Genomic DNA, 15,134 nt, shown 5'->3' with positions numbered 1-15,134 from the left:
ATGGAAATAGTCTTATCTATTTGGCACAATCATTTGCTCTAAGTAGAGAGTACAAGGTAATTTTAAGCAAAATTGTATAAACAAATAATAAGTAATATTATAGTAGTAGCTTCTTGAAGTAACCATGTTTATGTAGTTTATAAGGTCAGACATTATGTATGATCCCCATCTTTTGCTCACATCTGTTTCATTTCTTCTCTGTAATTTTCTTGTGGTCTTATACAAAAGCTTATTTTCATTCTTTTAGATTCCATTTGTATCTTCTGTGAAATGATGATTAGGGAACAAAGTTGGTGTTATCAGACACACAAAAATATATGTGTATATTTATATATACACATATGCACACACACACACACACACACACACCTGTATAACAGAGATAGTTAATATGCAGTATCTGAAATGCTTGGCCCCAAACCATCAAACAATCCTTTGGGGGATAACTAATCTTATTTGTTAAAGGGATTCTATAATCACAACTCAGAAACAAATAGTTTTATAAAAAGTGTCTGTAAAAAAAAATTGTCTGGGTTGCATGAGTGGCTCACACCTGTATCCCAGCACTTTGGGAGACCAAGGTGGGAGGATCGCTTGAGCCCAGGAGCTTGAGACCAGCCTGGGCAACATAGGGAGTCCTTGTCTCAAAAAAAAAAAAGAAAAAAAATAGCTAGGCATGGTGGCATGTGCCTGTAGCCCCAGATACTCAGGAGGCTGAAGTGGGAGGATGATTTGAGCCCGGGAGGTTGAGGCTGCAGTGAGCCATGATCACTCCATGGCTGGGTGACAAAGCAAGACCCTGACTCAAAAAAAAAAGTTGGCCAGGCGTGGTGGCTCTGAAATCTACTGTGTGCCAAGAAAACAGAAAATGAAGGCGTGGAATCCTCAGGAAATAAAAATCTTAGTGTTTATTGCTTAGTATGAAGTTGGTGGATTATTGTTTTCATGTCTCTGTGTGAGGTGAAGCCTGTGTGTCATACCCTCATGCTATGGGTAACACCTCTGAGTTACTGATGCTATCATACATGTATATATCTCTATATATAAAATTGCAAAATCACTCAAGTGGACAGCTGCAGCACTGTGGTCTCTTTCTGGCAGGTCCCTGAAGGACAGTGCTGAAAAATATCCGCACAGTGAGCAGAACCTCGAGCACCTGGTTGTTCATTTTGCTTGTAAGGAGAAATGGCCAGATATGCGATTATATACCAAATTATGGGCTGTGGCCAATAGTTTGGCTGGATGGTCAGAGACTTGGAAAGAACATGATTGGAAAATTGGTGACAAAGAAATTTGGGGAAGTGATCTGTGAATAGACCTCTCTGAATGAGCCAAAAAAAAAAAAAAAGGTAAAGATATTTGTGTCCACATGAATTCTCAGCAAAGGGTGACCTCAGTAGAGGGGCATTTTTAACAATCAAGTGGATAAGATGACCCATTCTGTGGATACCAGACAGCCCCTTTCCCCAACTACCCTTGCATCCAGTGAGCTCATAAACAAAGTAGCCATGGTGGCAAGGATGGAGGTTATGCATGGACTCGGCAACATGGATGTCCACTCACTAAGGCCAACCTGGCTACAGCCACTGCTGAGTGCCCAATCTGCCAGCAACAGAAATGAACACTGAGCCTCTGATATGGCACCTTTCCTCGGGGTGATCTGCCAGCCACCTGGTCACAGGTTGATTATATTGGACAGCTTCCATCATGGAAGAAGCAGTGTTTTGTCCTTACTGCAATAGACACTTATTCTGAATATGGATTTGCCTTCCTTGAACACAATGCTTCTGCCACAACTACCATCCATGGACTCCCAGAATGCCCTATCCCCTGTCATGGTATTCCACACAGACACAGCACTGCTTCTGATCAAGGAATACATTTTTATAGCCAAAGAGATGCCGCAGTGGGCCCATGCTCCTGGAATTCACTGGTCTTAACCATGTTTCCCATCATCCTGGAGCAGCTGGGTTAATAGAATGAACGGCGTAATGGCCTTTTGAAGTTACAGTGATGATTTTGGTGCAGGGTTCTCCAGAAAGTTGTCTATGCTCTGAATCAACATCCAGTATATGGTGCTGCTTCTCCCATAGCCAGGATCCACAGTTCCAGAAATGGAAGGGGTGGAAGGGGTGGAAATGGGAGTGGCACCACTCACCATTCCCCCTAGTGACCCATTGGAAACATTTTTGCTTTCTGTTCCCATGACTTTATGATCTGCAGGCCTGGAGGTCTTAGTTCCAGAGGGAGGAGTGCTTCCGGAGACACAACAATGATTCCATTGAACTGAAAGTTAAGACTACCACACAGCCACTTTGGGATCCTCATGCCTCTGAATCAAAAAGCTAAGAAACGAGTTATGATGTTGGCTGGAGTAACTGATTCAAAATAATAGGGAGAAATTGGACTACTATTCCACAATGGAGATAAAGAAGTGTATATCTGCCAGGCGCGGTGGCTGACGCTTGTAATCCCAGAACTTTGGGAGGCCGAGGCGAGTGGATCATTTGAGGTTAGGAGTTCGAGACCAGCTTGACCTACATACTGAAACCCCATCTCTACTAAAATACAAAAATTAGCCAGGCATAGTGGTGTGTGCCTGTAATCCCAGCTACTCAGGAGGCTGAGGCAGGAGAATTGCTTGAACCCGGGAGGCAGAGGTAGCAATTAGCTGAGACCGTGCGCCACTGCACTCCAGCCTGGGTGACAGAGTGAGACTCCGTCTCGGAAAACAAACAAACAAAAAAACCAGAAGTGTGTCTGAAATACAGGAGATCCCTTAGGATGTCTCTTAGTATTACCATGTCCTGTGATTAAGGTCAATGAGAAATTACAACAACTCAATCCAAGTAAGTCTGTGAATGGCCCAGACTCTTCAGAAATGTAGGTTTGGGGCCGGGCGCGGTGGCTCACGCTTGTAATCCCAGCACTTTGGGAGGCCAAGGCGGGCGGATCACGAGGTCAGGAGATCGAGACCACGGTGAAACGCTGTCTCTAATAAAAAAAAAAAAAAAATACAAAAAAATTAGCCAGGCGTGGTGGCGGGCACCTGTAGTCCCATCTACTCGGAGAGGCTGAGGCAGGAGAATGGCGTGAACCCGGGAGGCGGAGCTTGCAATGAGCTGAGATCGCGCCACTGCCCTCCAGCCTGGGTGACAGAGTGAGACTCCATCTCAAAAAAAAAAAAAAAGAAATGTAGGTTTGGGTCACCTGCCACATAAAGAACCACAATCAACTGAGGTTCTTGTTGAAGGTAAAGGAAATATAGAATGGGTGGTAAAGGAAGGTAGTTATAAATACCAGCTATGATCACATGACCAGTTACAGAAACAAGCACTGTAACTGTGATGAGTATTTCCTCCCTGTTTTGTTAAGAATATGTTGTGCGTCTATGTACATATATTAATATCTTTGTTTTCATTCTCTTATTTCTTTATCATATAACACAACATTTATTGACTTTATATCAGTATTTATAAGATTTATTGACTTTATGTCAGTATTTAAGTATTGTTAATTTTATATCACAGTATTTAAGTTATGGGATATCAGCAGAAGAGTAAACATCACCCAAGGACTTTACCTTGTCTTCTGGGGAAGGGACTAGTATGTTTTCTGTTGTACACAGGTGCATTATATTAGGTGGAATTATCGCTTTGCTATTGTCTTTATTTGGAGATTAAGTGTGATACAGAGAGATGTGTATGGCTGCCAAGTTGAAAGGTGAGAACTTGTGATGGTTAATTTTAAGTGTCAACTTGACTGGATTAAGGAATATGTAGAGAACTGGCAAAGCATTATTTTGGGGTGTGGCCTTGAGGGTGCCTCTAAAGGAGATTGATGTGTGAGTCTGGGTAGACTAAGTAGAAAAGACCCACCCCTACTAATGCAGGGACAGGGGTGTATGGGGGGTAGTGTCCAATCACCTGCTGGCCTAGATAGAACCGTGGGTAAGTCACTCACTCTCCCGGAACTGGGATACATGCTTCTTCTCCGGCCTTTGGACATCAGGTTCTCCAGCCTTTGGCCTTTGGACGCTAGGACTTACATCAGCAGTCCCCGGATTCTCAGTTCTTCAGATTTGGACGGAGCCACCCTAGTGGCATCCCAGGGTCTCCAGCTTGCAGACAGCCTGCCATGGGATTTCTCAGCTTTCATAATTGTATGAGCCAATTCCCCTAATAAATGTCCTCTCTTCTCTTTCTCTTTCTCCATCTCTTTCTCTGTCTCTCTCTGGATATGTCCTATTGGTTTTGTCTCTCTGGAAAACAGTAATACACACACACACATATAATCATAGAGATATGAAAGTGTAGTTTCGTATCTTAACTTGGCACTAAGCATTTATACCACTTGCACATGTGCTGTGGCTTTTGTCATTTCTGACAACCTGATGGCCATTCTGCTATGGCTTTAAAACTACTTTGTCCAGGCCGGGACTGCACAATAGGGGCCCTTTTATCAAGTCCTTATCGTTGTGTAGAGAAGGCTATTTTGAGAGGATATAAAGGGATATAAAGTAGAAGGGGGTTGTGCTAAATGTTCATTCAGGCTTTCTGGCAATGCAAAAATTATGGAGAACTTCATGGCTGCAAGACAGGAAGAAAACACTCTATGAGGTGACTGTGTCATCCCCTGGCAGGAGGAAAGGTTCTAAAGTTCTTGAGGAAAGTTGGTTGGATGACAAGAGTAAAACAGGTTACAATGGCATACTTTTCTATAAGCCAAATTCATATGATATCATACATAGAGGGGGTTTAATGCAAACCATTATGAAAGCATTTTATTTCTCAAGCACTTCCTGTGGGCTAGGCCCTCTCCTGGACACCAGGGATGATGTGGCAAATAATATAGATAATTATTCCGGCCAGGGGCCGGGCGCGGTGGCTCACGCCTATAATCCAGCACTTTGGGAGGCTTAGGTGTGCAGATCACTGGAGCCCAGGAGTTCGAGACCAGCCTGGCTAACACAGCAAGACCTCATCTCTACAAATAATACAAAATATGAGCCAGGCATGGTGGCACACACCTGTGGTCCCAACTACTAGAGAGGCTGAGGTGGGAAGATTGCTTGAGCCCGGGAGGCGGGGGTTGTGGTGAGCCGCGATTACACCCCTGCACTCCAGACTGAGCGACAGAACAAGACCGTGTCTTAAACAAACAAACATGATATGCCTATCTCATAGAGACTACTTTCTAGTTGGGTAAATCAACAATAAACCCAGAAAAAGTCACATAATAAAACTAATATGCAGATAATTGAAATAGAGCGAATGACGAAGAATGGTCAGCTGCTGGCTACTTTTGGTCCACTGTGTCACTGTGATTTTTTTTTTTTTTTTTTTTGAGATGGAGTCTCACTCTGTCACCCAGGCTGGAGTGCAGTGATGTGATCTCGGCTCACTGTAGCCTCTGCCTCCTGCGTTCAAGCAATTTTCCTGCCTCAGCCTCCCAAGTAGCTGGGACCACAGGCGCGCACCGCCACGCCCAGCTAATTTTTGTATTTTTTTTTTTTTTAAGTAGAGACGGGTTTTCACCATGTTGGCCAGGATGGTCTTGATCTCCTGACCTCGTGATCTGCCCGCCTCAGCCTCCCAAAGTTCTGATATTACAGGCGTGAGCTACTGCTCCCGGCCTGTAAGCGATATTTACTGGGAGATCCGAATGACAAGAAGGAGCCAGCCATGTGAGCATGAGGAGGAAAGCATTCCAGGTGAAGGGCACAGCAAAGACAAAGTCCCTTGGGCAGACACTAGCTTGGCCTGCAAAGGGAACAGAGAGCACCACAGTGGTGCAAACCTGGAGGGACGGGGAAGTAGGAGGAGAGGTCAGAGGGGCAGGCAGCGACCTGATTAAAGAATGTTAGGCAGGTGAGAGACACAAATTGTGCTGCCTGGCCTTCAAGGAACTCAAGGTCCAGAGAAACACCTGAGATTTAAATAACTAAGCACACAAATTCCTGACCTAAGGATCCAATGCCTGGGGGTGGGGAGTGGGGGTGGGGTGGGGACAGGTTCTTCTAAAGGATCAGCTGGGTGTGGGGCATTATTATAGGAAACCATGCCAGGAGAGTAGTTCTGGGCCTCCAGAAGTTCCTTCTGGGTTTATTTTTTTCCCAGACATTATAGAACTGTACAACATCAGAGCTGCAGAAGACTTTCCAGCACATTCCTCACTTGAAAAACTAGATAATCTAAACGATCAAACACGCCCAAGGCTGTACTTTAATCACATTAAGGCATAGCTGGGCCTGAGGAAAATCAGAAATGTCTATAAGCTCACCTTTGCTTTTGGGAACGTGCAGCTCCGTTTTACAAAATACAGACCACACCATCCCTGAGTACAGCAACGCCGCCCATCATGACATCCTTGGTAGATTCAGGGCTTAATACAGTGCCTGTCAAGAACCCATTCACATTAATGGGTACAAAATACAGCTAGATAGATGGAATAAGTTCTAGCATTCGATATGGCAGTAGGGAAATCAGAGTTAACAATAAGTTATTGTATATTGCCAAACAGTTAAAAGGGAAGAATTGGCATGTTCTCAACACAAAGAAAAAATAAATGTTTGAGATGACGGATATCCTAATTATCCTAATTTCATCATTACACATTGTATACATGTTTCAAAATACCATGTTACCCCAAAATATGTTCAACATATATCAATACAATAAATCAATAAATGAAAGAGGTGCACCACAGAGATCTGAATGATTAAAACTAACAGAGGCCAGGTTCAGTTGGATCTTGTTCCTCTTCTCATTCCTGCAGGATAAGCTTATTGACCTAGAAAAAGCACGATAAGCACTGACTGGCCTCTGATCTTCTTTCAGTGACTCCAGCCTCTCAATAGGTCTATATTTGCCTTCTGTTGTTTCCTCGAGCAAGTACAAACTTTCTTGAGTTAGTTTTGGTTTGCTCTCCACTTTTTCACACTAAACTTCAGTCTTTGCTGCAAACACTTGGTAAACAAGTCTTTATTCAGTAATCATGGCATTTCGTTTCTTGATACAGCACATTCAGGAGCACCGTCTGTGAGGGAGACTGAATGGAGGAGGGGGAGTTTGGATAATCGTTCAGGCCTTTCACGGAATTCCTGTCACATAGGCCTCCCAAGTGCCTTACTCACAGCCCATAATTACTTGATGTATTGTTTTGATTTGTTGGAACCCTTTGCACTGTGCGACAGTATTGTTTGTACTTGTGATGTGCATAGGGTGGGGCTGGCAAATATACACAGATCATATTTTCTACTTAAAACTCCAACATGAGAGAGGCGCTTACTAAATTCTTTATTTCCATTTTTTTTGTTTGTTTGTTTAGATGGAGTCTCACTCTGTTTCCTGGGCTGGAGTGCATTGGCATGATCCCGGCTCACTGCAACCTCTGCCTTCCAGGTTCAAGTGATTTCTGGCTAATTTTTGTATTTTTAGTAGAGACAGGGTTTCACCATGTTGGCCTGCTGGTTTCGAACTCTTGACCTCAAGTGATCCAACCACCTTGGCCTCCCAAAGTGCTAGGATTACAGGCATAAGCCATCACACCTGGCCTATTTCCATTATTTTTCACAACTTATATGAGGCAAGTATAATTCTCCCCGCTATACAGATGACAAGATTAAGGGTTAGAGAATACCTTGTCTAAAATCTCACAGGTACGGCTAGGCATGGTGGCTCATGCCTGTAATCCCAGCACTTTGGGAGGCTGAGGAGGGCAGATCACTTGAGCTCAGGAGTTCAAGATCAGCCTGACCAACATGGTAAAACCCTGTCTCTACTAAAAATACAAAAATTAGTCAGGCGTGGTGGCAGGTGCCTCTAATCCCAGCTACTTGAGAGGCTGAGGCATGAGAATCACTTGAACCTGGGAGGCGGAGGTTGTAGTAAGCCGAGATTGCGCCACTGCACTTCAGCCTGGGTGATGAAGTGAAACTCCATATCAAAAAAAAAAACCAAAAAAACCTCACAGGTAGCAAGCCTCAGCTGTCGCCAACTAGACATCCCCATAACTGGTTTTTCCATTGCTGGTTACTATTACGTGTATCTTTTGTTGTTACAATTGGCACACAGAGTTTACAGGAAACAGTCCTTAAGTCCTTAGGGGTGGCCCGAGCTTCTGTTGCCTCCTAGATTGATTATAGGCTCAGAAATGGGAGAGACTTGGGCCAGGTATGGTGGCTTATGCCTGTAATCCCAGCACTTTGGGAGGCTGAGGCAGGTGGATCACTTGAGGTCAGGAATTCGAGACCAGTCTGATCAACATAGTGAATCCCCATCTCTACTAAAAGTACTAAAATTAACTGGGAGTAGTGGCACGTGCCTGTAATCCCAGCTATTCAGGAGGCTGAGGCAGGAGAATTGTTTGAACCAGGGAAGCAGAGGCTGCAGTGAGCTGAGATCACACCACTGCACTCCAGCCTGGGTGACAGAGTAAGACTCCTCTGTCTCAAAAAAAAAAAAAGAAAGAAAGAAAAGAAACGGGAGAGACTTGGAGAGAGATTTATACTGAGCAAATTAAAGCTTTCAGGTTTCACCTTAGTTTGACAAAAGATGTCCACCAGAAATCCAGACTCCTTATTTATTATTGGCCCTTTGTAAATAAAGTGGGGGTGAAAGAGAGCCCTTTAGATTGTCTTCGTGTCAGTTACACCTTTAATATGTGTCTTAGGAAGGATTCTGGCTGCTGGACTTGTGGGGGAAGTAGATGTCCATGTAGGTTCACCTTGGAGAGAATAGAGAGGAGGCCGACCAGGCCAGATACTGTGGGAGGCCTCACCCCAAAGCTCTCAGACCTGTTTCTTGTTTGAATGCTTGACATTTTATCATTGCAAATTAAATATTTTGAGTTGACAAGTGGCCTTTTAAAATGCAAATACCTAACAGTAAAGGCATGCCAATAATATATGGCTTTCAGTAAGCCCAGAGTCCTTTTTTTTTTTTTTTTTTTTTTTTGAGATAGCATCTCACTTTGCTGCCCCGGCAAGAGTGTAGTGGCAAGATCTTGGCTCACTGAAACCTTCAACACCCTGGGCTCAAGCGATTCTCCCATCTTAGCCTCCCAAGTAGCTGGGACTACAGGCGTGCCACCATGTATGGATAATTTTTGTATTTTTTTTAGAGACAGGGTCTCACTATGTTGCCCAGGCTGGTCTCAAACTCCTGAGCTCAACTGATCCTCCTGCTTCAACCTCCCAAAGTGCTGGGATTAGAGGCGTGAGCCCCTGCACCTGGCCACCACAGTCTCCTCTCGAGTTTACCAATAGTATTAAATATTGACTTACAAATTTTTCCAATTTACTCTTCTGTCCAGACCAATGTATCGTTTTCCATAATCTTATGTAAAGTTCTGTGGACACCATTTTCTAGGTCAATCCTGAGAACCAAAAATAAAGTTGTCACATACATGCGATTCCTTACCTATCATATTGCATTCTAGCTGGTGTTGTTTTTTTTTTTAATCATTGATTGGATTATACTAAATCAGACATTGACAACACTGCCAAGATGGAGATGGGTAAGTTTTCAGCCTGAGAAAGATCTGCTGGTTTCTTGCTATGTAGATTCGCATTCCTCAGGTGAGGCGCAGTGGCTTACACTTACAATCCCAGCACTTTGGGAAGCTGAGGCAGGAGGATCATTTGAGCCCAGGAGTTTGAGACCAGCCTGGGCAACAAAGTGAGACCATGTATCTACAAAAGATAAAAACATTAACCAGGCATGGTGGCTTGTGCCTGTGGTCCCAGCTACTCAGGAGTCCGAGGTGGGAGGATCACCTGAACCCAGGAGGTTGAGGATGCAGTGAGCTGTGACTGTACCACTGTACTGTAGCCTGGACAACAGAGTGAAACTCTATCTCAAAAAAAAAAAAAAAAAAGCTTCTCATTCCTCCCATGTCAAGTGTTCCCACTGGCTTCTCTTTAATTTATCCCCTGAATGACATAAAAAATTTACTACCAAATCATGTTCCTACCCTCCCATCAATTTTCCTATGGGCTCACTTTTTAGAAGGAATGGGTGTAGAATATTATCACCTCTGTCTTGGAAAAAAATAAGCCCTGCAATAAATAAAATAATTAGTTTTGTGGGTTTTAATAACTTTTAACACTATGATTAGAGATAGTGTTCTCTTAGTTATCTACTGTATCACATTCTTATCTTTTTGCATGTCAATTTTGACAGTTATGAATATGGAAGGTAATAATTACTATACAACCTGTGTCTATAAATAGACATTTAAATAACCACCATTGCCAGTGACTTGTCTACAATAGCTATAATGAATAAACTCATTTGTCATCATCATTTTCTGTAAAAAAAAAAAAAAAAAGACATGCCTTTGCTGACAAACCTTCAACAAAAACTGATCCACTCAGTTTCTCTCTAGAGTAATAATTATGTTTTCTATAATTATAATATGTTTTCTGGTATTTCTATGAGCTTTTTTGAGGGCGTTCCAGGAAAGGTTTCTATGAGCATCAAACAATGAATCAAAAAGTATGGGAACTTAAACTCTGCATAGGATTGTTCTAAAATTGATGGTACTTTGAACAATATGAAACAATTATATTGCCTTGTTATCAATGGAAGATAACATACCCGGGAAATCATGACCATTACAGCTGATACATTTAAGAAGTGTCTTAAGAGTGAATATGGTTAAGTCCTTATAAAAATATTTTTCAAAATATTTTCTCTAATATGTTGAGAAATATCAGTAATTTATAAGCCTTTTAAAATTAAATGGAAAAAGTCATATCTTTGTGAAGCTCTCAGGTTTTAGCATTTATAGTCCATCAGACAATAGAGAAATAAAATAGAAGAGTGAAAAAATTTTTTCTGAAGCATTAAAATGCACATGCACTGGGAAACATTTAGTTTCAGTGCAAACTTTTCATCCTTGTCAGTCATTCCCACTTGAGGGTTTTGACTGCAATTTTCCCAGCACCGAGACATAAATGTGAGACAATTCGCTTGGAGGAGTGGGGAGGTAATTAGCCTATCTCATATCAAGCCGTCTATACTTTCTATGACTGCACAAGGTGTTGTAGGGAAATTCCCTGGACCAATAGAACCTCAGGAGACAAGTGGGGGAAGTCGCGTATATGGTGCAAGTTCTCCCAGATAACTCGATCGCCCTCTAGGTTGCATTTACAAACAGTTCGGGAGGCTACTCTGACCGCTTCGCCACCAGGGAGTATGAGGAAAGGGGCCGGATTCCTCCCAGTAGGAGGACTATCTGGACCAAAGAAAGAGGCTGGCGACAGGAAGGAAGGATAGATCAAGCGTTTGAATAGCAGCTACAGGGCAACCTAATGCCTGTGCAGTGTTAACAGGCGCGCGTCACACACAGCTCCCCCGTCGCCCCCTCCCCCCAAGCACCCCTCCGCCGTGTGTCACCTTCCTGTTCGGAAGTCTTAGTAGGTTGCTGGGACAGAACAGGGGGCGCCTGCTCCACCCATCAGGTATCCGGTTGGAAGAAAAGCCAGCCTCAACAACTTGATTCTCTCGGTTAAATTATAAGTTGAGCCGACCATCCGTCTCCAAGTGCTGAACATTAGGGTAGGGGAGGAAGGAGTACATCAGACGTTCCTTTCTTTTCCAACCACAAATCATACGGTTGCATCTATTCTCTATTCCGCGTAGAGCCCTCCGACTTGAATGCCACGTTCCTCCCGGAATGCATGCCACAGAGCCTCTGAGAAAATGAACCCTGTGCATGTGTTTTGAATTTTTTCCGGACTGATTTGTGAGGATCATCAGTTAAGTTACATTTCTTGTGTGCGTGCTGGGGGTGTAATAAAGCTAGGACGCTGATGACTGTAATTTTCTGAGTGATGTCGCAATGGGGAGAATAAATGGCCCAGTGTTGAACTTTGCAGCTTGCTCCCTTCCTGTATTTAAATTGCCTTGATATGAAGTGGGGTTCATAACAGAACAGGGATAGCCGTCTCTGGCTCGTGCTCTTATGTCATCTCAGAATTCCAGCTTATCAGAGGCATGTAGCAGGCAGGCTTATTCCAGCCATAACTGGGCTCTACCTCCAGCCTCCAGAAGTAATCCCCAACCTGCATATCCTTGGGCAACCCGAAGAATGAAAGAAGCAGCAGCTATAAAACCCCCTTTGAAAGGTTCGTACTTACCGTACTGTATTCTGCAGATGCCTCAAAGGATTTGGGGTTACTTGGCATGGGGAAGGCACATAAGGTGGGGTGTAGGAGAGGGTCTCTGGTTGTAGGTTTCTTAATGTTTGAAAACAAACATGAAAAGTCTGTGTGCAGGTTGATGTTTCTGGGCAGCCTGGGCAAAATCTGCTCTCTCAAGAGGGGAAGGAACCAGGTGGGAGCAGAGCTAGGCTGGGCTAGGCTAGTTGAAAGGTGGGACATGACATATGGGTGGCATTGGCAATAACAAAGTCATATTCCATGAAGATTCCGTACAAAAGGAAGCAGACATGGGCCAGTTACTGTGATTTGAAATTGCCTAAACATTGCTTTAGGTTAGCATGTCAATTTCAGGTACTAGTAAGTGATTTTTTTTTTTTTTTTTTTTTTTGAGACGGAGTCTCGCTCTGTTGCCAGGCTGGAGTGCAGTGGCACGATCTCAGCTCACTGCAACCTCCGCCTCCCGGGTTCAAGCGATTCTCCTGCCTCAGCCTCCCGAGTAGCTGGGACTACAGGCGCACGCCACCACGCCTGGCTAGTTTTTCTATTTTCAGTAGAGACGGGGTTTCACCGTGTTAGCCAGGATGGTCTAGATCTCTTGACCTCGTGATCCGCCTGCCTCGGCCTCCCAAAGTGCTGGGATTACAGGCGTGAGCCACTGCGCCCGGCCCCAGTAAATGCTTTTTATAAGTGTGGGCACTGAGCAAACTTTCCCAGCCAGACTCCAGGAGGGAGAATGTGTGTTTCCCTTCTCTCGGTTTGGGACTGTTGCAACAAAGCAAACCAAGGAGTTGAGACTAGAGCTCACTTTAGGGCAAGTGGGGGTGGTTTTGCCTGCAAAACAAACCCCTGCCCAAGAACAAGGAAAAGGCGTTTCACATGCTATTCCTGGTTTGACAGCTGGTATTTCGGGACTGTGCCAGATCCAGTAGGCAACTTTAAAATGGCAGAGCCCTTGGCAGCAAGAGGTCATGGCAGGGCAGCCACCGCAGACAGCAACAGCGAGCACCAGGTATCTGGCCCTATGAATAGTGGTAACTTGTAACTGCCAGCTCCGGGCCCAGTCGCTGTGCTCGCGGCTCCCCGGCCAGCACTGGCTCACGTCCCCTCGCCGGCGGTCAGGCTGCGGCTCCCAGACATCCCCCAGCCGCGGGGTTACTGGAAGGCACCGGCATCGCTGCTCTGCAGAGTCCGGGCCGCCGCCTCCAGCTTCTCTCTCTTCCCTGCCTTCTGCAGCGGAGTCACCCGGCTAATCTTTCAGGATAAAGTCACAGTTTATGTGGGATTCACATAAAGAGCGAGCGAGGTGGCAAAACTAAGAAGTCCTGGGGCAGCCTTGAGTTAAACCCAGGGTGGGTAGGGACGATTTTAAGACCATGTATCATGACCTGCAGGGTTTTCAGATGGGACAGCGGGAGAGGAGCAGGCCCCACAGAGGAATCGAGGATGCCCGGGTCACGCCAGGTCGGCCCCCGGGCAAAGCTACCCCTCCCTTCGCTTGTTACCTCCTCACGTGTTCTTGGCATGGCAGAGATTTAAAATGCAAGGAAAAAAATTACATGCGGAACGGACAAAATGTTCTCAGAGATTACTTCGAAAAAAAAAAGTGAAATGCAGATTGTACTTTTTCCTTTAGTGCAGAGACGACTTTTATTTCCGCCCCCTCCCCTCCACATTCCTGACCTCTCCCTCCCCCCTTTCCCTCTTTCTTTCCTTCCTCCCTCCTCTTCCAAGTTCTGGGATTTTTCAGCCTTGCTTGGTTTTGGCCAAAAGCACAAAAAAGGCGTTTTCGGAAGCGACCCGACCGTGCACAAGGGCCATTTGTTTGTTTTGGGACTCGGGGCAGGAAATCTTGCCCGGCCTGAGTCACGGCGGCTCCTTCAAGGAAACGTCAGTGCTCGCCGGTCGCTCTCGTCTGCCGCGCGCCCCGCCGCCCGCTGCCTATGGGGGAGATGCAGGGCGCGCTGGCCAGGGCCCGGCTCGAGTCCCTTCTGCGGCCCCGCCACAAAAAGAGGGCCGAGGCGCAGAAGAGGAGCGAGTCCTTCCTACTGAGCGGACTGGGTAAGCGCCGCCGCCGGCCCCGCTGGGGACTTGGCTCACTTTCCCAGAGCGGCTCGGCGGCAGGGGCCGGCTTTCGTCGGAGTTCTCGGGGCCGGGGTCCCGGCGGCGGGAACTGGAGGACCTGGCAAGACGAGGTCGCGCGCGCAGCCCTGCGCCCCAGGGATAAACCCCGGAGGGTGGCGCGCACCGCCAGCTCCGGCTAGGGAGGACGGTGGGGGTCCCGCCGCAGGACGGCGCCAGGCCGGGGAGAAGGAATCTGCAGGGAGAGTGAGCGAAGCCACCGTGGCCGCCGCGCACCCGCCGGGAAGCGCTTCGGCGCTGCGAACCCGGCTTTCTCGGGCGGCGGAATAAATGAGAGGTGGAAAACTACCCCGGGCTCTCCGGCCCTCCCCGCGCCCTCCGCCGGCGCGTTCCCTCTCTCCTGCCCCAGGAGCCGATGGAGACTGATAACGGCCCCGCGCCAGGCCGTCCCCGGGCGGTCCTCGCGCCCCCGCCCGGGGCTCGCCCTCTCAATGGGGACAGAACCGCCCGCCGCAGGCAGCGTAGCCGCCAACAAACCGCGAGGCGGTCGGGGCGGGGCGAGGGGCGAGGCGAAGGGCGGGGCCACTTCTCATTGTCCGGCAGGCCCCGCCCCCGCGGCGGTGCCTTGTTTATAAGGCCGAGCGCGCGGCCCGGCGCAGCATACGCCGAGCCGGTCTTTGAGCGCTGACGTCTTTCTGTCTCCCCGTGGTGGTGATGACGGTTAAAACCGAGGCTGCTAAGGGCACCCTCACTTACTCCAGGATGAGGGGCATGGTGGCAATTCTCATCGGTGAGTGCGGGAAAAATCTTGCGGGACTTCTGCTCCAGGAGACGCAAAGTGGAAATCTTTTGAAAGTCCCGGATCAGATCAGTGTATGTCGCGCCG

General features: G+C 46.5%; 1 protein-coding gene across 5 annotated transcripts in view; it reads left to right on the top strand.

Annotated features, from left to right (window-relative positions):
* SGK1 (serum/glucocorticoid regulated kinase 1) overlaps nucleotides 1-15,134 on the top strand; it is a 149,112-nt gene that overhangs the window by 128,584 nt on the left and 5,394 nt on the right. Inside the window, exon 1 of one of the 5 annotated variants that reach the window (XM_003255747.3) lies at nucleotides 11,956-12,133. The exons of 2 other annotated variants lie outside the window; for them this stretch is intronic. In XM_003255747.3, the coding sequence (XP_003255795.1) occupies nucleotides 11,971-12,133 (163 nt within the window). In that variant the 5' untranslated portion in view covers nucleotides 11,956-11,970. Of the gene's footprint in view, nucleotides 1-11,955; nucleotides 12,134-13,730; nucleotides 14,228-14,821; nucleotides 15,039-15,134 lie in introns of those variants that run through there. 2 more of the 5 variants (XM_003255745.3, XM_003255744.4) reach the window with 2 other exon arrangements.

Source organism: Nomascus leucogenys, chromosome 3 (genome assembly GCF_006542625.1).
Source record: "Nomascus leucogenys isolate Asia chromosome 3, Asia_NLE_v1, whole genome shotgun sequence".
Taxonomy (NCBI): Eukaryota; Metazoa; Chordata; class Mammalia; order Primates; family Hylobatidae; genus Nomascus; species Nomascus leucogenys.
Note: the sequence above shows the minus strand (reverse complement) of the source record. Positions and strands in the feature narration are given on the sequence as shown.